A 25611-nucleotide genomic window follows, 5' to 3' on the forward strand; every position below is an offset into this window, starting at 1 on the left:
TGAGGAAACATACCCTCGGAAATGCACTTTTCTACTGGACAAAAAAGTATACTCTCATCGGTCCAGCCATCCGTTTCAAAGATACCTACATACATAATACTAGGTGACCAGTCTTCTGACTCTATGACACAAATATAAAACCCTAATTTTGTTGTAGGATGTTTAATATCAGGCCACGAATGTAATTTTTAAGCCGTGCCGGTGTCTAAGTATGCCTAAAAACAAAATCCATCATTATTTGAAAATTCTGTAGAACCACAAGTATTTGTAGCGTTAACACTTTTCAAAACATGGTTAACAGTAGCGGGGTGCTACAGTGAGTTGAAGTGGTCATGTCACTCGCGCTCATGGCATGGCTCTATGACATGTTTGAGTTCAAGTAGTTACTATACCCAGCAGCTTCAAGCTTCAAGTTACTGAGTGAGAAATTATTAGCCTCGGCACCAGAGCTGTAGCCCAAAGCCAAGCCCAAGTTTTGTATACATAGACATTTAGGTACATACTTACTGTTAATGTTAAATCCTACGCCGGGGTGTCACTCTATATCATGAAAAACGACGTTTCGGAACGCTGCTGCACGAGCCACGACTCTATGTATATGGCACTTTTAATACAGCGAGAACTCGTTCGTTCGATTTTCTTCATAGAGTATCAGTATAGAGTAACCCTGCGCTCCGATGCCGATGCTCGGACGCATCACGACGCATCAATGAACCCACCAAGTACAATTTTCGAAGAAAACGATGGCATCTTATCGAAATACGCAAGGTAAAGAAACTATTATGTTTTTTTTTTTTTTTTTTTTTTATAAAGTTTATTCATATATTTTTCTTAATTGGTATTACAATTTAGGTCTGCCAAACTGCGCAGCAGTTTGATGGCGGACATAGCACTCTCTTAATACAATAAAATAGGCAATTATTAATACTTTAGGTACTTACATATCTATGTTTATATAAGGTGAGGTACACATTATCATATCTGATCTGAACAACAGTAAGTCAGAGAACACAATGATGCAGTAATAATTTTGACTTTGAAACAGTGAAGACGGTAAGTAGGTAGATAACCGGACTTGACATCGTAAGTTAACTTAATATCAGGTAAGTAATATTATCGACAAATTAATCTAGTACTTTTAGGTATATATAATTATAACAGAAACAAAAAATAAAAAATGTTTAAATAGGTACAGCCTGCAGTCAAAATTGACTCTTACGAAGGAGGGCTTAAGATCGGTAATGAGTCCAAACAAAGTGTACGTTTAGCGAGACCGCCACCGTACACAATAAAGTACGCATTGATAACAATGTTAGGCGCACAGTGAGAGGTAGTGTAGTTTTAATCTTACTTTCAGGTTCGTTTTTGAAGTGGCTTTTTCTACAAAACCCTCAGGTAATTCATTGTGTAAGGTAGGAGTAAGCCATTGCCTTGTTCGTTCACCAAAGTAATTACAGGTGCTCGGTACACTATAAGTACTGGTTTCCGCCTTACGGGTTGGATAGCGATGAATTCTTTCAATTTTAAATTCAGTATTATTATACTGTTCTAATATTAACAGCTGTTTTAATTTAAGATCAATGGGTAGTATTTTAGTGATATTGTATATTTTTTCATAGTTTTTATTAAGATTTCGTTTAGTTTTTGAGTCTATTAAAAATTTTAGAAGTTTCATTTGTAGTAATTTTATTTTATTTATGTATGTTTGAAAGGTAAGTCCATAGCTACTCAGCCCGTAACACATTATAGCATCTGCCAATGCATAGTACAACATATACATAATACTTTTACTTACAATTCTTTTTAGATTATACATTTTACCTATAACTGATCTTAATTTAGTGCAAACATATTCTACATGCAGTGACCATGAAAAGCGGCAGTCTATAGTTAAACCTAAGTATTTGTATGAGCTTACCTCTTCTATTTCCGGACATAGGCAGTTATCTTTATTGTTATGGAAACAGTCATAGGTATGCCCTCGTAAACTAATTTGGCTATACTTATAATTACTGTAAGGTGAGCATATTCTTAGCCACTTAGTTTTATTGGTGTTTATTATAATGCCATTATCATGGGCCCAACACACAATGCGATCAAAATCGTCTTGTATTGCGTTTTGTATACATAAGTCATCTTTACCGCTGTAGATAAGGCAAGTATCATCCGCATACATGTACATATTGCACTTTGCGATGACGTTGGGCATGCTATTAACATGCATAATGTACCCCAAAGGGCCATATACAGATCCAGTTGGCACCCCGTACCTAACGTCACCATCATAGCTTATGGTTTCTCTCACACGAACTCGAACTTTGCGGTTTGCGAGATAAGTTCGGAACCAGTTATTGATAGGACCGCGGATCCCACACTCACTCATGGCCTGCAGCAAGCCGTCATGGTCCAAGGTGTCAAACGCTTTTTTAAAGTCAATGAACACAGCCACTACCAGTTTTCTTTCGTTTAATGAGTTGTTTACGTAATTAGTGAATTGAGATAAGGCAGTTGCTGTGCTCCTATTTGGCCTAAATCCATGCTGGACATCTGTTATCACATGATTATTTTCCAGGAATCTAGTGATTTGGTTAACTAAAATTTTTTCTACTATTTTATTTATAGTGCTCAAGATAGCAATGGGTCGGTAATTGGTATATTCTGAATGTAATCCTTGTTTGTATATTGGTCGTATTAAAGAGATCTTTATAGCATCAGGATATAAGCTTTTTTCTATGCATAAATTAATAAAACGGGCAATTATTGGACTTATTTGTTCCTTTACTTGTTTGAGATCTCTCACCCTGACACCGTCAGACCCCGGCGACTTGCTGCACTCCATAATATCGATAATTTTAGACACATTTAATGCGGTAACTTTCTTAAATCTAAAACTTACATTAGTTTCCTTAACATATGAGCTTCTATTTAAAAAGTTTTTATTACACTTATGCTTTATTCCGTCAATTTCCTTTGTAAAGGTATCACAAAAGCTATTACACACATTCACTAATGAGGACTCAGATTTGCACAGATATTTCTCAATTACACTGTCAACACTCGATGGTTTTTTTCCCAGCCACTCATTTATGTTGCACCAAATTTTTCGCATATCTCCCTTACACTTTACTAACAAATCTTGCTTGTACTTATTCTTAGCTTTGTTTATTATCTTATTGGCTTTGTTTCTGTATTTGGTGTATTGAAGTCGCAGGTTCATACTCTTAGGGGACGATTTCCATTGTCTAAATAATGTATCCCGCCTGTCGAGGATCCTAAGTAGGTCCTTATCAACCCAATTCTGGGTGTCTCTTTTTGTTAGCTCACGCAGGACTCTTGAAGATTCGTAGATTTCACCAAAAATCGCGCATAAGTTCGTGTACAGTTCGATAGGGCAGTCAGTATTCATTAACTCTAGCCAATCTATTTGTTGTAATTTCTCGCTAACCCTTTTGTTATTGTACATAACGCTGCTCCTAGGTGACTCATCCATCGTGACACATGTATCAGCTGTTAGACCCGTTAAGTAGTGATCAGCAACGCGCTGGGTCGAAACGTAAGTAGACAGCATAGATGACGACGATTTCTCAGCACGTACAAAAATATGGTCCAAACATGACGTAACCCGGCGTCCCGCAACGATGACGTCACGGGTCACGTCTCTTATTCCACACTGTAATCCGTGTTGTGAAAGCATGTTTAGGTACGGCTCCGCCGCTGGATCCATGTTATATGTGAGTATGTTTATGTTACAGTCTCCGATAAGCATGACGTCATTATCAGCTGGTACAGTACTCATTAGGTTATTTATTTCGGTGATAAATAGGTTTTTGTTGCGATGAGGTGGCCGGTAGATTGCAAAGATATCCATTTTGTAGCTATTTTGTGTTAGTTTTCCATGTAATAGTTCCAATTCACAGCTACTATTTGTATTATTTATTGTAAATGGTAAGTGTTGTTTTGAGTATATAATTATACCTCCACCACGCTTATTTTGCCTTGTTCTGCTGTTCATGTTAAATCCGTTTATATTGTACATGCAGAGCTCCTCTTGTTTCAAGTTAACTTCTGTAAATATCATTATATCCAAGCTACATAGGCATTGTTGTAGAATAACAAGTACTTCATTGAAATGATTTTCTAAATGAGCTAACATTCATGTGCACAATTTGTAAATGAGTGTTTTGGTTATTTATGCAAGTAGCCCATTTATTACTTTCCGTGTATCTTGTGTAATCTATATCTGCTGGTAGGTCGTGAGCCATAAGTAGGAGAATATAATATTACTTGAGGTTATGTATGTAGATTGGAGGGGATAATAATGATGAGTAGGAATACCGGGATACTAGTCTTTCATCTGTGCTTGTATATCGGCCTCTTGTCGTATGTTAATAATTTTTGAATCGGCATCTTTTTTCACCAAGATTTTTGAGTTTTGAATCCATATAAACTTGTGGGAAGTTTTAAGATTCGTTTTTGTTTGCCAAAACAGATTGCGAGTTTGCTTAGTAATATTTTCATTGATATATATAGGATCCTCAGTGGCGTTTTTAAAGAAAAAGTTGTTCGTGAGCCGCTGCTTGCGGCGCTGCAGCCATGAGTCACGCGCACTCTTTGTGCGCAGGCTCATTATCAGCGTCGTGTTGCGGCGGTCCGTTTTGCCTTTTTCACCGCCTACCCTCCACACATCCACTATATCTTGTATCGGCAATTCCAATTTTGATGCAATTTGGGAAACTGTTTCTCTTATGGAATCATTCTGTATCTGTACTCCTACTAGTTCTACTTTCTTCTCGGTTTCTTTTTGTTCTATCCACTGTACTCTTTCTTCAAGTGCACTGTTGCACTTTTCTAGACACTATGTATGTACCTATATGGTGTAAGAAAAGGCATAGTGACCCAAAAGGGTGACTCAGGAAAACATTCTGAACAACGATTGAAATTTCGCCTAAAAAAAGATTCTCAACGCAATATAAACTTTGTCTGTCCTTTGAAATACAGTAGGTAGGTATGTAGTGTAGGTATTATATTCTAGTTCTGAAGATACTCAACTAAACCGTGTAGGTACCAAGATGATTTAATAAATAAATTAAGCAAAGTAGATGTTGTTTACATGAACGATGTTTTAATACTGACAGAATATTAACTGATGGAAAATATAATTATGCACATATTATTATAACCTGTACTTATTCAATTTACCGTTATTGAAGTACCTACCTAGGTAAGTAGTTCAAGACTAAAAGCATAAAATATGCATTTTAATGGAATTATTTGCACTTTACGTAAACGTTGTGAAGCCTTTAATTATGGCCTATTATTCTATTTACGATGTTTACATATTTCCTTCGAGTGTGAGGCTACACCTATTTATTTGCATTTAGTAATAAGTGTAACTTATAAATAAGTTTAAAAAATTGTATAAATAAATATAGGTAAGTAGTTCAAACTTTCATTTCCTATTTTCTCATTTTCCCAAACAACGTATATCTACTTACCCCTTATTCTGTAGCTACGAGTATTAAACTGTTTTGTCCCTCTCTGTCAAAGAACAAATTGTTCTCTGTCAGAGAGTGACAGAACAATCAATTCAATAGATAAAGCATCCTATAACTTTTTTTATGAATAAGGGGGTTGTACTCTATACCTACAGAATGAATCGTCAAAATCAATTCACTACTCAAACCTTAACCGAGTAATGAAAGCGTATACATACATTATTCCAAAATAAAACACATGAACCTATACAGCAACATTTCGAACGTCATCCGTTTTTTTTAAACCGATTAGAAGGCCATATAGTCATAGTGCGCATTTATGTTAGCTGTACCTACCATACCACCCATCTGCATACAGGATGTCCTTCTGGTGCATTCAACATCTAATCCAATAGGTGCTCCAAGTTTGTTTAAATGTTATGCTGATGTTACTACATTCATTTACAAAACCTGTTATTTCTTCGTTACTTACTTATATAATTGGAGTTGGTATTAATAATTAATTCATAATTAATTTTGGTTTTCTTTAGCCGTAAGGACCATACTTTATGTATATTTGTCTAATTCAATCATATTTTTTTTAATTTTTTTTTGCATAGCCTACTTATTTTCCCACTGCTGGGCAATCCTCCCCTTTCATCTTCCACACCTTTCGATCCTGTGCACCCTCAGCCCAGTTGTTATCGAATTTGTCCAGGTCGTCCCGCCATCTCCGTTTCGGCCTGCCTCTCCGCCGGCGCCCGTCGCCCGGCACCCACTCGGTCGCTATCTTGGCCCACCGGTCCGGGTGCATGTGGCAGACGTGGCCGGCCCAGTTCCACTTGAGCTTTGCGGTCTCGACACCAACATCGACTATGCTAGTTTGGGAGCGCAGTATGGTGTTCCTGACACGGTCCGTCAATTTTACACCGAGAATACTACGCTCCATCGCTCTTTGGCAAACCTTCAGTCTGGTCTTTTGATTTTCGGTCAGTGACCATGTCTGTGCGCCGTAGGTTAGGACGGGCAAGATACACATGTCAACGAGTTTGCGCTTGAGTGACAGAAGAAGGTTGCCCTTCATCAGCTGCTTCATAGACCAGTAGCTCTTCCAGGCGTTTTCGATACGTCTATCGATTTCTTTATCTTGCCTGTTTTCGAATGAGACTAGCTGGCCTAAGTAAATGTACTCGTTGACATATTGTATATCCTGACCGTCAACCGTGACCCTGCGTTTCGCACTATTGGACATGATCTTGGTTTTGGACCGGTTCATCGACAATCCGACTTGAAGGCTTGCCGTGCTGAGATCTTGCAGCATGTGTTCGAGTGTTGATGCCGACGGGGCAAAGAGTACAATGTCGTCGGCGAAGCGAAGGTTGTTTAATCTTCTGCCGCCGACGTCAATACCTTTGTCTTCCCATGGGACCGCAAGCTTTCTGAAAACTTCTTCGAGAGTGCAAGTAAATAGTTTTGGAGATAGCGGGTCGCCCTGTTTTACGCCTTTCTCTATATTGAAAAGGGTCCTGCTGATTGCAATTTAATATTGGCTGTACTGTTTTCGTAGATTATTTTTATTAGGTCTATGTATGTTTCCGGGACATTTTGGTCTATGAGGGCTTGAAATTTAAATATTATTATTCATAGCAAACTATTGTTAGCAAAAGTATATTCACCAGGTCTTACAGGTGCGATCAGGATTGGGTGGAGCTGCATTCGGGAACTTCCTATTTTCCTGAGCCATGTTTTCCACTATAAATCTAACAAGATTTTGAATTTCTTGCGATATTGGTGCATCCGCAAATAATTAAGTTTTTGCAGTAACTGAGTGAGAGTCATTTGATATCCAGTATTGTACAGCATTGGATGCTTGCTTTGCTGTATGATTGAGCAGATGCAAGCATAGATAACCTCGAAATCTCAATTCAAGACATGCTTTAATCAGTAATAATGAGACAGGACCTAATTTTTTTTATAGTACCCAGATATCGGTTTACTTACCAATAAAACTTTGGTTTAGCCTTAATTCGTCTAACTAATCCATTGAATAACGAAGATAACATACTTCTACGCTCTTCCGAATGTTGAGTTGATATACATTTCCAGTTTAATTTTATATCTATCTCTACGGACTTGACAGCACCCCATTTTTAATTTGGCCTTCAGAGTCGTTCCCTTTGCAGACATAATTTAATATGATAGTAAATAAACATATTGATATTTGACAACATTGTAAACAGTACGATTTGCTCCGAACGCACCATGTGATCATGCCATAAAAGTCTTGATTGACGCAAAACATTTTCATCTACCTATCTACCTACAAATGTAGAACCTTGATAAGTTCTGCAAATATGGTACCATTCCATTATTATTATATGGATTTAGAATATTATTTACACAATTTACGTAGGTAGCGTACTTTTATCTTACTAAACAAAGAGTTATCTGGGTTATTTCAGTACCCAGCCAGTAAAAACTGAAAGCCTAGAAGCCGAATTTTCCGGCTGTTCCAAATTTCAGGAACAGAATTTTGATTCGCCCTTGATTCAAGGCTGTTTCATTCTTATCACAGTATAGGTAGGTCAAATTCGGATGCATTTCGGTACTTACATGTATTTGATACGGAAGCCGTAGGATGTGTTGAGGGGCCGTGAAGACTGTGGTGTGTTTTTTATCACACGTTAAGTGACGATTAGCTTTATTTGTGCAAGGCTTTGCTGAAAGTGTTGCGTAATCGAGTGATGCTCAGCTCAGACTTGGTCAGTATTTCGAAATACGTCCGAGCGCTCACGTCTCATCTCCTGTCGCGGTGGTCCGTGGTGATTGGAAATTGATTTTCATCTGAGAAAGGTGGCTCTGTGACTCTGTGTGCAGGACGGCAAGCGAGCATGTTCAGCTTATTCAGAGCTGATGTTTTAGGCGTGAGTACTAAGTGTTTTTTTTTTGCCGTGTTTTTTCGTTTTTTCGCTATGATTTTAAGATATTTGCTCTTTTATTAGCATAGTACCTACCTAGGAAGATTTTACGGGTTCCTATATGACATTATATTTACTTATTCTATGTTGTTCAAATATAAATCGATAGGTTTTCCAATCCGTAGTAGGTATGCCTAGTAGGTATTTATTCGTAACACGGTAAACAACAATATTGTTTGTGATAAAGGACATAATCTCAATGAACCGGTTCGTTTTATATTAAGTTTGAACTTTGTTTATGTATTTATATGTACAATTAACAATAATAATACAATTATACGTGTAGCATATGGGTAGGTAGGTACCATATCCTGTTATCAGAAACAGGTCTCGAACGTTCTTAGCATTCTAATTTAAGAAAAATATACTTAGTGGTAGCTGCCTAAACAAAACACCTAATTTATAAGCTCTTATTTTGGCATATATAAATACCTACTCATGATTTCTTTTAAAACTTTTTTTTTAATTAAAGACAGACACTTTTCTACTAAATAATTGGATATTGCCCTCTCCCAATATTACTACATGCCTTGAGGTACCTATAACTATTAGATTCTCAAACATTGTATCACAAATAAGCGGTATCACTCAATATGTAATTGAATGGCTCGATAAAACATTATGATTGGCCGATCGTGTGTGATTTAACGACAATAATGCTAGATAAGTGAAAAACCAACAACTCTGAGTTTATCTATGTAGGTCTTGTAGGTCAAATAGGACACTTCCACAATATTAAAAATACTAAAATAAAGTTTAATATTCTAATGCTGCGTTAAATGAATACTGCACTAACTAGTTGTAAATATTTATACCTAACCTCTTTGCCTACATGGTATTTTTGATACTTACAGTTTTCTACATTTATTTATGCTGTTAACATAATCACAGCAGTATCCCATACTTACATCTTTATTTATAGTATCTAAACTATTTACAAGTATACATGGATACTGCGATCTGATTAGCATAACTTTGTCAATTTAATATAACAGGTGTTAAAGCACACTGTTGATGTACCTATACCTACTTAAAGTACACTAGGAACTAAAATTATGAAGAGACGTCTAATAGAACCAATAATATCGTATGAATAAACAATTTTAAAATTGGAATACATCTGATCCGATACCGACGAGTATTAAAATTCTAGAAAGTTCTTATTTTAAAACTATAATACAGTTCTTAGGCACATGGCCCCACATCACAGGGTGCGAGACCGAGCCATCCCTCGGAAATACTTTGTATAATACGAGTAGCATGATTCAAAGTATGATTGACAGTAAATAATGTTCGTTTTCCCTTTATCTGACAGACATTTGTACATAACATAACTATCGCATTTTAACTTATATTGTGCGGTGTAACATGTTCCATATTCAGACCGAACGGTTCAACAACTCTTTCTAAAGATCACCTTCCGAATCACACGGCGTTTTCAAGCTAGTGATTTTAAACCATTTATCATCCATTGCTCATCAGATGCAAATGTGTAGGTATAAATTCGTTATGGGTTGCATATCTCAGATATTTTCTTGAGCTATGACCATAGAACTCCTACTTCTTACGGGATCAAAAATGTACGATGTTGGTATTAGTTTATTAGTTGTGTGTTTAGCCACGAATGTGCATATCAATTACAGGCGACCGGCAGCTTAATAACTGGACGTGGACATGCCTACGTGACTGCGGTCAGTGAGCCGAATATTACAAAAAAATACCTCGACGTCAGAGAAGCGCCCTACATTCAACCTCTAAGGGCTCGTTTACAGGGAGGCGAGACGTTCAGTCATCAAACATTGTGTTGATAAGTATGTTAGAACGTAATATGGAAGGAAAAAGTTAAGTTTGGCAGGTTATTGTTAGTTGCCAGCACCACGCAACGCGCGCCGCCGGCCCGCGCGGACACACGAATGAATTCAGAGTCGTGTGAGTGACTTCAACTGATTTAGAAGAAAAAGTTTTCCGAAAAAAACCAAAAATCTACTTATAAGAGAAAAGAGAAAAAGAAGATTTTAAATAAAATCCTAAAAACATTAATATGTCAGAAATGGCTCACTTTCGGATAGTACATCCCGTACTGAAATCGACTAGAAATGGCCTCTTCTATCTCTCCATAACGGGTCCGCCACTAATTACCAATCACCTGTATAAAAACAAATCCTCTTGAGTCGGCTCACTGCTGATTTTTTTAGAAACTGTATGGCTATGTCTACACAGCGGAAGCATCGGGCAAAAAACACCCAAACTTTCATGAAATCCTCACGCGAAACACCTACATATTTCCTGAAAATGTTACACTCAACACCTGTCATCGGACCACGATCGCGATTGAGATACAAAATTCTTCCTACACAACCTTATTCAGCGCTGGACGGAAACACAGACAAACAGACAGGCAATTTAAAAGTAGTGGTAGAGAGCAAAGGTGTTGTGTGCATAGTGTGTGTACACGGAGCCTCCTGGATATTGTCTACTGCGGAGTCACTGTCTCACTCGAATATTTGCAAAACTAAACACAAATAAGTACTATTGTTTGATAACCCGACATTGAGTTTAAAAGCTTATAGATATACATTTCTTTATTTAAAGTAATGCAATCTGACATTGCAGTCGTCGGTTTTTTTTATGAAATGGACGTTTGTATAATTTGTATCGTAGTGTAGGTGTGTAAAACCATGGGCTAAAATGTATCCATAGTTAAAGACATTATATGCTCACGACCGTTATTCCCGAAGGGATAGTCAGAGATGACTCGCTAGCAAGCTTTTCACTATACTTACTTTATTTGTGTCACTGACAAGTAATAAATAATACATATATTATTAGTAGGTATATATTTTTATCTTAAATTATTATATAGTTTATGAATATATTTGTAGTTTTGTTTCATGTTTGCTTTAATAATAGTTAGGTTAGGTTATTACATATTTTAGTTAATTGTATTGTACCTACTTCAAATTCAATTAGTTAAAAGATTTAATTTTCAATTTCTCTTTCACCCAGTCGAAGCCCGCCTTTGTATACGTCCTATATGTTTTAAATTTGTAATCTGTTTTGTATATTGTTTGTTTGTGTACAATAAAGCGTTTATAAATAAATAAATAGTAGTTTAGGTATAGAAAAATCGTATTACCTACTCAGTTTAATATAGATGTCACTTGATTGATATTAACGACCTACAATTTCTGTAATTTAATTATTTTATAGCTTTTCTTATAATTATTTCTGTGGGAAAACTATTACATATAATTATAGCTTCTCCAAAGTAAGGATAGATACCTACTGAATTTTATTCTTTAATTTTATTCTTAAAAAATAAAATTACAGGTGAGTCTACTTACTGTCAGGCCGTGACGAAGTAGACTAATTATGTAGGTCTTGTCGCCACTCACTCACATGTGTACACACGGCAACGTTAAATGGTTGGCAGGGCACACTAACGTAGGTAGTGTATGTGTGTGTCAGCGACGTCGACGTAATTATTTAGTTCTGGGCAACCCACACACGGATATTGTAAGCATGTAGTTGTGCCAGTGACAATGATTCATTGTTTTTATGATATGAAGCAAAATTTTGCAATGAATTGTAATAGATTGAATGGCTCAGTTGGTATGATACAAGACTTACAATAATCGGTATGGTGGTTCAAATCCCTGTGAACTTGCAAAATTCCTTTTTTGTTTTTTTTTATAGATTTAGTTTATTTTTTAATATGGCTAGTAATAGTATTGTAGTATATACGAATAAGAGCAACACAGAAAGTAAATGAAACAAGTTATTAAGTGTTAAAATTACAAAATTTATTCTTGCCGTAACATAAACATTAAGGATGTTACGTTTTTGTTGTTTTTCGTTTTAAAACATAGTTGTAGTTTATATTAATAAGGAAAATTTTCAATTAGCAGTTTTAAATCATAATAAACATCAGAAAAGGATGGACTGGCTGTTTTACTAAAGTAAATAGGCAAGTCATTAGTTATATGAATCAACATGTTAATTAGCTAGAAATAAGATAACTTATTCCAACCTCAGTAACAATAACATCATTAATACATTGGCTTACCCATAATTGTAAATAATAATAAGTATTTAACAAAATAACTAAAATCTTATACAAATGGAAAAATAAAAATTACTGAGCTAACCCCAATAACTATAATTTTCACCACTTTTTCGCCATAATATCTTACCATCCATCCTTGTCTGACTTAAAGGACTTTTCATCACTAAATATCACCACATTGTTGCACCAATCAAAGTTTAAAATAGTCAGTCGCAAAACGCACTCTGTTTCGACGATGCTGATCGGTTAGAGCAATTTTCTTCGTCGGCCTCCGACACCGCAACCCTGCAGCACGCAAGTGAACCCGTACGGTTTGTAGGGATAGATTATGTGTTGTGGCCGTAGAACGGGTGCTGCAGAACGGATCAGCGCTATGTGCAGCTACGATCTCTCGATGGCGTGGTGATGCATCCGTATAGACGACTACTGTCCCGAATCTGCGTATCGGTGAACCCATAATTGAACAGTTCTCCTCTGCAAACAAAAAAAACAAATACTTAGCTTATACAAATACAAATATTCTAACAGTCAAATAAAATATTTACAATTCTATGTTACTTACCGTTAAACGTCTTGCGATTTCACTAATTGTAATATTTTGTTCATATAATACAATTATCTCCGCCTTTTTGAACATGGTCAAATGACTTTCCATAGTGACTGCGAAGATAAATTAATTATAAATTGACAAATCACAAAGTGAATCACTATGCAGACGCAGAGGTGAATTGTCACTAAAACTAAAAACTAATTTCGTTTATTCATATTGTATGAGGGTAGAATGGTTTTACTTCTCAAATGAAGAACGAATCATATATTTTTAGCGAAGAGAAATAGTCGACAGCTATGCAGCTTGTAGTCATTTGTCAATTTCAAATAAATTTATTTTATACTCAACAGCGTTTAAATTAACGCTAAATTTAAATAAAGTAAAATAAAAATACCCATCTGTGGACTCGAACTCACGACCTATGTTTCATAAGTCTAACATACTACCAATGAGCTACGAAGAGTATAGCTACAAGGTGTGAAATTTTGCTTCAAGTCAATTTTATAACTATTTGACTTACTCGACCGGTTGATATTTTTATGTCACAGCTGGTGTAAGGGCGTTTGCCTACGCGCAAACTCGTTTGTGCTGTTGTGTGTGTGTGTGTGGTTTGTTACTGGTGTATTTACCGATTTCTGCTTTATTGCACACATAGACCACGTTAGTGTGCACACATACACTACGTTTGTGTGCCCTGCCAACCATTTGGAGGTGCCGTGTGTACAATGTACATACGCGACAATGCCCTGAATGTTATTATTAATGTTTCGCATCCATCAGCTTTATCTCGGCGACTCCGCAATAATCACAAACGCTCAGTCTCACAACTACGCTTATCAAGTCAATACCGTAGGGTATTTCCTTTGAGAGAATTCACTTTCTACGTTATAGTTGTGAGTCCGTAGCGCGGGTGAGGTGTGTGTGAGTACAGTGTGGGATGGAGTACCAGTGCGCCAGCAGCTTCCAGCGCCTGCCGCTGCGCAGGGTGCAGGACCAGCCGTGGTGGGACGAGGACGACAACCTCAGCGACCGACGCATTCATGGTGAGACTACAGTGGTAGTGACTACCTAGACGCACTGACGGACGTGACCTCACGGTTAAATAGTCAATGACTGTTGAGGTTATTTGCAGTTTAAGGGTAGCATCCTACTTTCTTATCTTTACTGTGTGTTTAATGTTGGCTTCTCGTGTCGAAGCAGTTGAATGAACGCGAGAAATGTAGCACAAACATTTGCCTACAAGGTTTTATAACTTTGCAAAGTTGTAAACTTCAAAACTTGATGACTGGCTCGTTTTCGTGATCCGTAAATAAATTGTGAAACTGACTTTTTTGATTTGAGTTGGTAAGACATGCGGCATGGGTCGGAGATGCTGTGGCTATTATAAAATTAATTCCGCGTATCTAACTTCGTCTAGACTGCCCTCGCCCCAGCCGTACGCCTCGTGCTGTGCAAAACCACCCTTTAATACGATAGCGTAGGGGTTCACGGTGTGTATTTCCTAGAAGATAAAAAGGTTGTGGAATAAGGGTCGTATTCTAGAACCAATCTCAAGAGTAAGCAGTCATTTTATTAAACTCTATACTTAATTATATTATTGTGAATATTGTGTTTTTAAAATAAATTATTCATATTTCCTATATACTTGTTGAGACTGAAATTTGGCATTCCTGTGAGCTGATAGATAAATACTTAATATTATTATCTACTCTGTAATGAGCACTGGTCCAGTCTGTCCCTAATTGTTTCTAGGGTTCTACCTTTTTTGGCATAAGATTTATTTGCCTAATCTCGTATTGCATAGTAACGTTTGGTCAAAGTCTCGTTACGCCGAAAATTGTATGGCATAAATCTCGTTTAGTAAAAAGTTATTTCGCCTAACATTGTTTTGCCTAATAATGGTATGGCCAAATCTTGAATAGCCTAATAATGCTATGGCATAGGTTTATTAGGTTTATACAAAGTAATAATATTCGTTTGGCTTTAACTTTGACGGAGCGTCTCCCTACATAGCGCAAACTGGTGCCTTGTATTGTTTCCGCTGTTTGGAAAACGCTCCGCTCCGCTTCGCTGCGCTCCGCTTTGGTTTTGATGATCATGTGCACCTAACACGCTCCTCCTCGCTTTGCTCGTCGTCGCACCTATTTTTAGGTTTCGATCTCATGGGGTTTGTAATAATTATATTGGTCGTTAACTTTCGATTTTTTAACATACAATATCGTGATTTTCGGGATGTAGGAGAAAAATACCACAATTTGTACATTTACTACGTACTTAATACATTATTTATTAAGATAACATTACGAGAAACAAGATTATACATAGGTATAGACGAACATAAATCTGACCAAACGAAACTTAGGTGTTTAAAGATTGTGCCTAAAGAGTTTTAGACGAAACGAGCCTTATGCCACATAAGTCTTGGCAAAGTGATGGTTCGGCCAAAAAAGTTTAGACCATACGAGTTATGCGAAATGAGTTTTGGTCAATAAAGATTATGCGAGATGAGCGGAACCCGTTTCTAGAATACCGCCCTGGAGCTTCACAGACAGAGGTTGGCATCGATCGGAGGCTGCCTCCCTAATTTTAGAATATCCGTACATTTACAGTTTATTTTCTCCCATCTCATGTATATTGGTATATACCGTTTATAGCGGCTAGCTCGTCTAGTACGATCGCGAACGCTCAACTTATTTTAGCTCTATACATGTACTTACGTCTCACATACACACTATGTATTCAAGAATATGGTTTTATCTATTAAATATACATTGAATAGATATATTATATCTAGGTAGGCGCTAAATACATTCACTACATTGTTGCTAGTGATATTTCACTTACATTAATGATTGTGGAGATTGTGTTATTGTGATACCTAATCACTGGGTACTACGTATATTTAATATACTATAACTATTTATGCATACATGTGTACCTGCAAGAGGAAAATCTTTAACATTTACGCAATAGTTTTATTGCCACTGCAATAATGTCCTAGTGTATGTAAATAATTACTTCCATGTTCTATGTAGATTAATTATATTTTTATACTCGGGATACTTATACATACCTTTGTTTACTCAACCACAAATAACTCCCTATTTAGTTACCAACATATGCTTCAGTCAGTTGTTTATGTTTTACAAAAAGCATTAACTAACTATACTTTTAATTTGGAACTATTGAACAGATTGGATGTACGCCATCGAAGTAATCCAAACGTTTATTATACGAACTTTGTGACTACACCAACCTATTTTGTTTCACATTTCGATTTCTCACTTGTAAAACGGCAAAAAAACGTTCAGGAATAAACATAAAAACCAATACATGATAAAATATGAACTCTTACCATTTCAATTCAATTAATCAAAAGCAGTGCCCGATATCGGTGTTCCACAGGGCAGCGTCCAGTCTGGCTAGCTCCATTTATTCCTTTACTGTAAAAATATAGGTCAGGCCGTCGCCCTGAAAGGGTCAAAGCAATTGTTTCTAAACGTTTTCGCTCGTTCCCTTCGTATAAAACATTTATGTGACATAAGACTTTGTAATCCAATTTTCTGTAGTAAAAGAGTAACAATAGAACAAGATCCTCAGGGTGAAAATAAAGTCTTTCAAATGGAACATTACATTAAAGTTGTAACTTTATAGTACAGTGACAGTGTCTATTATTTACTGTTGAAAGTTTGAATATTGAAACACGAATAACATAAGACTAGGTCTAGATGAAGCATACAGCATACTGCTTTTTCAATCTTTGTAGGTCATTGACAGGCTAGATTACCTCAATTTTACTCACCCAGTGCTACGCTACTGCTGCAACTCCACTCCACCGCCGCAGAATATTAGCTAGCGAGCGAGCACCTAGCAGTCCGCTAGGTTAACATGCCAATGTAAATAATGTCTTAAAATCAATACGAAAACCTTATATTTGACTTGATTTACAAATCATATTTAGTATGGAAACCCAGCGATGTGTCGTAGCAGCGACATAGTAGTGGGTGAACTGAACTAAAAGCCGGTGCAGTGGAGGTGAAGGGGGAATATTGTCTGGAACATTTTAATTAAATCCTCTTTCCGAGACACAGAGACTCGCTGTAGTATTCCCGTGAGTTGCCATCGTGCTACAGACATTGATAGTTTAATATACAATTTTAATAATGGTATAACGACTTCTGCATCTGACGTGGGTTACATACTCGTATCTATCGATTACATACTCGTATCGTATTTATAGTCCCTATGTTCCCTGGAACAGATAGCTTACGTTTCATCTTTTTATCCAAGCGGCATAGGTTCCCAATAATGTTAATGACAGACGCAAGGTACTTAAATATGTGTACAAAAAATCTACACATGTTTTATACGCAGATTTTCAATGGAAAATGTAATTGCTCATGAATTGCGGTTGCATTGCACCCCGTGAGAAACTTGCCAACGTTGCTTTTTCCACATACTCATATCGTTTTTCCTGTCAAGGTTGTATTGGTGTAACGTTAGGTAGGTTCTGTGTTATACAGGGTTAAGTTTCAGATAATGCATTATAGGGTTCAATCGACTGGAAATGCCTTTCTCTATCACCTCCTGAAAGGATCTTAACCCTGTATACTTGTATAGTAGCTAATATATCTAGTCTTTTAAAACATAAAGCTTAAAGGTTTCGTTGTCCAGATCATGAAAACAACATTAAAACAACATTCCTTTCAAACGTATGAGTTGCTTTGAAACTGTCATTAAGTAGGTACACGAGGTAGTTCTCTGTTAATAGTTTTCATGGTTTTCCCCTAATGTGTGTTACAGTTACTATCTATAAAAGAGCATTCGTGAGCATTAACCACTTCGACGTAGCATTATCGTGAGACTCGTGTTAGATATGTAATAGCTTCAGGTTTCAGCTACTTACTGTAATAGAAGTAACCGGTCGAAGTGTTAAGCATCGGTGCGACAGCTCACAATAGCGAAGTATGTGTTTGTTTGCTGGTTACATAATAAAGGTACCGGTTGGCGGGTCACCGTGCGTGACAGCTGCCCGCACCCGCCTGCACGACACTGCACGACTGTGCCAGCTGGTTCTTTATGTCGTTGCACGATCAGCTATTGATAATGATAACGATAATTATTATTACATAACAATAATTACTTTATTGTATTCGGGTTGATATTATTAGCATATTCTACTCTTGTCGGTGTAGTTCCCGTCACCGAGGTCTATTTATATACCAAATGCATTGGTTTCTTTTATTTAAAAGCCACAATCTTTAAAATTGAAATAATTATAATATACAATTATAGTTTTTAATAATAACTGCTCACTAATTTATACAAAGACTACAAAACATTCCTATATAAAACAACTCTAGAAAACAATAAATACTTACGACTGAACACAAATTATTACACTGCGTAAATTATGTGCTTAGCCTTTTGTCTAATTAAATCTTGCCATATTTTTTTATACTTCCTTATGTGTTTATTATAGATCATCTTTTCTGCGTTATGTAGGTACACCTTAAGAATATATAATTTTGAGTGTAATCATTGAGTTATCGTACATTATTACACTCACGAGCAATTAAAACGTTCAAGTGACATATGGAACCGCATTGGCAGATGGTACTTTTGCATTGCCGGTGGGCAAGGAACATAAGTACTTCTCTCTGCTCGTGAGTGTATAACTCAATGATTTGTATCCAATTTTTTCAATCCTGTAATAATATAATAATAAAGCTGTTATTCCTTGTTGCAGGTAAGTGATGGGTTGCCGTCCCTGCAGCGCAGCCGGCGCCCCTCGCTCGAGGCCTTCCACTCCGCCGGCGTCAGCCCGCACTTCCATGTGTGCACCGTAGGTGAGTACATCCACCAGCTCTCTGCAACCCTGGTAGCCTGGTACCCACCATCCAACATCGCGCTGGCTCTCCCACTCCGCTGGGGTCAGTCCGCACACCGCACACGTGTGCACCGTAGGTGAGTAGCTACCTACATAAATCCACTAGCTCTCTCCAACCTTGGTAGCCTCCGGTACCCACCAATAGCGCTGGCAATTCGATAAATTCAGGAATTTAACCACCACCTCTCTGCAACCCTGGTACCCACCATCCCACATCGTGCTGGAAATTCAACTAGTTCAGGAATTGAGACCCTGGTACTTCATTTTTGTATGGATCCTGGGCTGAATTTTAGTAGATACCATGCAGGTGTGATACCTAAATCAAATTAAAATGTTAGCCATTATCAAAATTAGGCTGTGCAGACTCAATCGTTCCAAATCATAAAAAATGCAACACGCTAAAATAAATAAAATAAATCTTTAATTATCGTAAAACATTAAAAGTATGGTTGCCGTCCGTTTACCTAAGTTCCGCGTTCAGAAACTACCAAAGCAGACTATAATATTATAGAAAAATACGTCGAAGGATAAACGATTGTCATTTAAATACCAGACACGATTTATTTTAACATGTTTAAAATATTTTTTGAAAAGATGCTTATGTGTGGCTATTAAAATTAAGACACGGATGTTTATGTATAACAATTGCTATTATAATACAAAACTACCATTTAGGTAATCATGGCTATGATTTTGGCTTATTGTGTCTGTTACTATGTAGATATATGGTATATACCTATCTAGGAAATCTATCATCAATCTAAATAAAAAAAATGATAGAGTTAGCTCTTTAACTCTGAACCGATTGAAACAGATCCATTATTAAAACAGTGAACGACAATATCCTTTCATGAAAAAAAGTGCATTGAATTCGATATATTTTATTCATGATGCGTCTGGAAACTTATGTTATGCCCCAGTTAGGGCTATATAATAATAGCGCTTATAGTGATAGCTCCCCAAAACAGCGTTTAAGGAGGTCTGTGAGTTGAGTGACAGTGAATAACGGTACCGATGTGTATTATTTTCGCAGAACAAACAAGTTTCTGTGCTTTTCCAAGGCCGGGGTCGTGTGAAAGGGAGCACAATGCGAGGGATTTGCCCTCCATTCCTACATCTGTTTCAATTGGACCACGCATTACGGTTTTTCTACTAAATTGTTGCACTAATTATGTGAAGCATTTACTACCAATAACTAGGTAATACTAAAGAAAAATACCTAGGTATAAAGTATAAGCAATTATCTTACCTACCCACTTTTTTGGTTATATCTATAGGCTCACCCCCTTATTCATAGAAAAGTTACAATACGTTTTAACTAATAAACTGTTTTGTCCCTCTCTGTCAAAGAACAAATTGTTCTTTGTTGGAGAGGGACAAAACAGTTTATTAGTTAAAACGTTTTGTAACTTCTCTATGAATAAGGGGGTCAGAGTTTAAGTCAATATCAATATTATGTATCCTCATAATCCTACTAATATTACATATAGGTATAAAGGCGAAAGTTTGTGAGTATGTGTGTATGTTTGTTACTTCTTCACGTCAAAACGGCTGAATCGATTTTAACGAAATTTTGTATGGCGTTAGAGCTGACATCCTGGAATTAACACATAGGCTTTTTATCGCGGAATTCCCATGGGAAATCTTTTAAAGGCGAAGCGAAGCTCCCGGGAACAGCTATCCTATATAATGTCCAAACTATTTTCTCCGTGGATTTTATAATCTTTAATACTGAATCAACTTCTTCTACTTTCGCGTTACGTCTACGAGGGCTGACTCCAACACCAATAAAAATTCTGCTATCTATACTTAACTTCTGTGTTCTGCCGTGACGTTCATATAGTTATTTTCAATTAATTGTACACCTAACTAGAATATTTATAATTAATATATATATATATTATATACACTTATATGTATGTGACGATAATGAACTTGTTATCAAAAGGTTATCCACTCTGCGCTCTTTCTGTCCGCGCTCCGGCCGAACGCTATTTATATCTACTTCATAAAAAAATATACTTATACGAAAAAAAACAAATAATTTAATTACTAATCCACTGCCCTTTAAATGTTTATTTTAGTTTGTAGATTATTGTGTTGTGACGGATTTAAAATATGTTATGGTACGTAACACGGATATACGACGAATAGTTTAATCATGTTTAACAAGAAACACTTTTTTTTTCGTTTAACTAAAAAGTCTTCTGGATTATATCCTCCTGACCCCGAGAGGTATAAATGTATACATTGTTAATACATTTATAAAAAATAAAAAAAAAATACTACTGAACTGTTTTGTCACTTTGTCAAAGAACAAATTGTTTAAGGGATAGGTACTTTATAAAACTTTAAAGGAATAACAGGGATACTCCATAAAACTTTTAATATAGGTATTTTTAAACTATATATTATATTTTTTTTCAATGTCCTACTCATAGCACGCCAGGTGTCAGGAGGGTATTGATAGACCACTTCACGACAACCAACTGATATTATATGTATATCAGTTAGAAAACAAAGAAACAATTACTACAACAATAAATAGACAGCTAGATTTAAAATATAGGTACTTAAACATTGAAAAGAAAATTCGAACAAAATATTTACGTGTTTAGTTGGTGATATTCTGATGCGCTTTTAATAATGTACTTAGTTCAATTCCGCTTAAGAGTATTTTGGTGCTTTTCTCACTTTTTTCATTGCCCGTGAGTGTATTAGGCCATTTACTATCGTGTTTTATTACAATATTTACCTAACATAAAAAAAATCAATGCAACATTTTTAATGCCTGTTTCGTTGCGGTTTTAGTTGATAGTATGATGTATTTATTTTAGAGATGTGCGGACTACGTCATATTACGTATGTGCTACTTCCCGATTCCTATAAGTGGTTGTGTGACCTTCTGCAGCCTCGCTTCGCATGTTGTAATGCGGATCAGATTGTCGACACCCATGTATAGCCTACACTTATTTGAATACAACTCCACTGGGCTAATTGTTTTGAATCTAATAATAAGTGTTGTCGGCTTGTTCCATTACTTTGTATTAGATACTGTGTGCTTTTAAAGTTGTATTCTTTAGGTAAACTTCAGCATAGTTGTTTTATTAGTTTAACAATAAGCAATTTACTTATATTATTATGAATGTCTAATGCTGAACTTACTCGTAAAACAATTTAAATACTTCTCTATCTAAAATAAAAAGTTCAATTCCCACCGCGGTCAATACACATAAGAAAAAACACTTGATTTAATTGCGTTTTAAATGTTTGGTGCAAGACACCCTTAGGTATATAAATATACCCTACCTACTTTATAAAAAATATTGGAATATAGAAAAATAATAGTATTATTGGTTCCTGCGATGAAAAGTGAACTGTCGCTTGCGCGTGAGTGCATTGCACTTACACCGCGCGCTGACGTTGAATTCTTTTGTATGGAGCTTTTTGTAACCGATCACGTCAATTTTACTGTTGCCGAATTTTGTCGAAGTTTTTTACTCTATATTGATATAGTTTGTATTGTGTATTGTGCTGCGTATCAAATCCATCAATCTCCGAACCAGTCAACATTGAAAGCTCCATTTCGTGTAGCGTACGCGTGTCCAATGCCAAGCAATTTTCTCGTCAGAAAATGTACTTACAAAATTTTCGCCACTTTCCTTAATAATATTCGTCAATGAAATTTCTCCGGCGATGCGATCTCACGATTCGTTAGCGAAATCGGTCCATTTCCCTCCGGGTTATTATTTCCGTAGTGGAGGCGGCTCGTCGCGGCTCACGGCGGCGGCGGCGGCGGCGGCGGCGGCGGCGGCAGTCGCTTGCGCCCGCCCGCTGCCGCAGCACGCACCATGCGCCCGCCGCCCGCGCGCCCCGAGTGACCGCCACCGCCGCCGCCGCCGCCGTCAGCTGATCCCGTACCCACGCGCTTTGTTTACAACGCTGTTGTTGTAGAGTCCCGGTGCCGAGTAGTCCCGACTGACACTCCGTTAACTGAGTAGTGTGAACGTGTTGAGCGTAGCCGCTGAAGTGTTGCGAAACTATACCTACTGTTAGTGAAGTTTAAAAATACATTGGCACGTCTTTCGGAGCGTGTGCCGAGCTGACGAGTCGAGATGAGTGCGTGCAGCAAGTTCTACGACTTCTGGAGGAACTCCTGTGGAGCAGGTGAGTGATGCACCGGCCTCGCTGGCCTCCCGTGGACAGAACAATGGATGCACCTAATCCTTGTGCCATTGTATTCGCCTTCAGATCTTGGTAATTGCCGCTGTGACCTAGACGCTGCGGACACTAATAAGATGTAAACTATGGCACGGGCCGAGTTCGACGTGAAAAACAAGGCGATTGTAAATAACCCTAATTCATGCTAAAATTAACCGACTCGGTGTCAAGGGCGGAATTCGAATCGAGGCGTTCAATAGGCCGTTTTGTCAAGGCGTCTAAACCACGACAAAAAACTTCGAGAACCGTATAAATCATAGCTCTAGACATTATAATAACATTTGGAATCAAAACACGTCCCGAACCAGTCGGCAGCAACTTTGTAGCGTTTGTTTATTATTTATGAGCGCGAGTTGTTATCTGGAATAGATAGTGACCCGCTCGCGGCGGGAGCGAGGCTGCTTCTCATTAATGGGGCTCCGCCGTGCATCGAGAGTACCGGCGAGGTGCAGCGGTGAATGTGGCAGCGGGCGGCCGTGACGGCGCAGGGAATCTAGTTTACGCCGCGGTCTAGCCGCTAGCCGCTGAGAGCGCGCCTTGACATCTTTGCAGACGACTGCACAGATCACACCGATACACGCCTCTCGCTCTAAACAATGCATTCTGGCGAAACATGGCTATAGTGGCTACACTCACGTTGCAGCAGGACCAACTTGCTGTCGGGAAATCACATAAAAATAAGACACCTTTGAAATTTAAATATCATATTCACAAGTGGTGCATTCATAGTTGTAGAGGTTGCATTGACGCAAGTCTTACCTCTGTTGTTATTCGTCTTTGAAATTTCAAAGACGAATAACAGTTGAGAATTTCTGCTTAGTTAGATTGTGTAGTTCTACTGCCCACTGGCTAATTGCTCGCTTCATTTAGGTAGAACAGTTAAATGTGAACAATGTAACAGAAACTTATCGGTGCAGAAACATCATAATGCCCGATTCATTCCGGCGCCGGTTTATTTTTAAACCAGTAAAATGAGTTCGCAGCAGAAAAAACATTGAAAAACACATTGACCCGCTCATCGAGGTGAATGCTTCGCGTATAAACTTGATAAAACTCACGTCTACATAGTTTCCTTTATAATTAAGATCTTTGAAGATACTTGTGGTCTAGTATAACTCTGCAGATATCGTTCTCAATGAAAGATCGTAGTCACAAGGCCAACTTATTATATTGATTTAGCAATAAGAACTTCAATCGTCGATAATACTTTTAAAGTACTTATTATAATCGCCATCTATTCGCAGTTATATTAATAATAATGTGTACTTATGTTGAAATTATTAAATTTAGCAAACTTAATTCAATAAAAAATTACAAGCATCAAAATTAAATGTTAAACTTTGTACATAATTGTATAGATATGGATCTCCATTCAAGGATGGCATCATGATCATGCACGGTAGATTCTGATGATCTTATAATAAAAGTATAGGTTGACGAGGCGGACTAAGTTCATTACCTTCTCCTATGAGATGACGATGACATTATACATACAATTATTACTTTACTTTAATTAACCCCGCCGTGTACAACCAACATTGTGAGTGGTCGCCATTATCACAGAATATAAAACCATAACGCTGGCTTTATGGAGCCGTCCAAGACGGGGCTGTTAGGAACAGTTATAGCTGTAATATCTTTTAATGCTAGCTCGAGGTGCCGTTTTTAATTTGACGCTGATAGCGATAGCGTTATAGCATAAACAGCTTATAAAACGTCGAATAACCTTTCAAATTTCCAATAGTCTTTTTCTGCCCACGTTTTACCTTTAGTTTCTTTTCCTTGTTGCCTCAATTTTCCGGTCTATTGAATAGGTAGCAGCTATGATGCCGCCATCGTCACTTGTACTCGACAAACCCCTCGGCTATAGTCACTACAGATACCTCTTTACAGAAAATTGCTCGTTCACTATGACTCGTTGCTGACGATGTCGTGTCGTTGCTATCGTATTCTTTAACTTAAGTCAATTGTCATTTTATTTGTTTACTCCATTAAAGTACCTACCCACTAGCATTATTTGCGCGCAAAAACAATACGAGTGTTTTTCATTACACTTTTATTTTTATATTAAACAAACATGTTATCTACTGCAACGCGTCGCCATGATTACTGTCAACGTTTGGAGCCAGAAATATTTACTGATGTCTTTGCGATTTGTTTTATGAAGACGATAACATTCAGTGCCGAGATTGTGGATAAGTGCGGCGTGCGGCCGATAACACAAGCACTAAATAAACGCTGTTACTATGTAACCACGAGTCCACGACCTAGGGCCACCTTAATACGCACAGATTTATGTAGGTAGGTAGGTACATGTACAAGTGCATGCATGTAACACAGATCTTATTCCATAGGGCCAAAAACAAGGTGCTTTTATGGAATCGTTCTGAATGATAGAACATTCAGAACGATTACAGATTACGATCATAGTA

At 37.3% G+C, this 25611-nt stretch overlaps 1 protein-coding gene across 5 annotated transcripts in view; it reads left to right on the plus strand.

Moving 5' to 3' along the window:
- The window catches only part of LOC119692965, a 60842-nt gene that overhangs the window by 570 nt on the left and 34661 nt on the right, over positions 1-25611 (plus strand). The window contains exons 1-2 of one of the 5 annotated variants that reach the window (XM_038114693.2): positions 8253-8398; positions 18818-18917. The exons of 1 other annotated variant lie outside the window; for it this stretch is intronic. In XM_038114693.2, the coding sequence (XP_037970621.2) occupies positions 8366-8398; positions 18818-18917 (133 nt within the window). In that variant the 5' untranslated portion in view covers positions 8253-8365. Of the gene's footprint in view, positions 1-8252; positions 8399-13927; positions 14112-18817; positions 18918-22835; positions 23126-25611 lie in introns of those variants that run through there. 3 more of the 5 variants (XM_038114695.2, XM_038114694.2, XM_038114698.2) reach the window with 3 other exon arrangements.

The sequence above is a fragment of the Plutella xylostella genome, chromosome 8 (assembly GCF_932276165.1).
Source record: "Plutella xylostella chromosome 8, ilPluXylo3.1, whole genome shotgun sequence".
Taxonomy (NCBI): domain Eukaryota; kingdom Metazoa; phylum Arthropoda; class Insecta; order Lepidoptera; family Plutellidae; genus Plutella; species Plutella xylostella.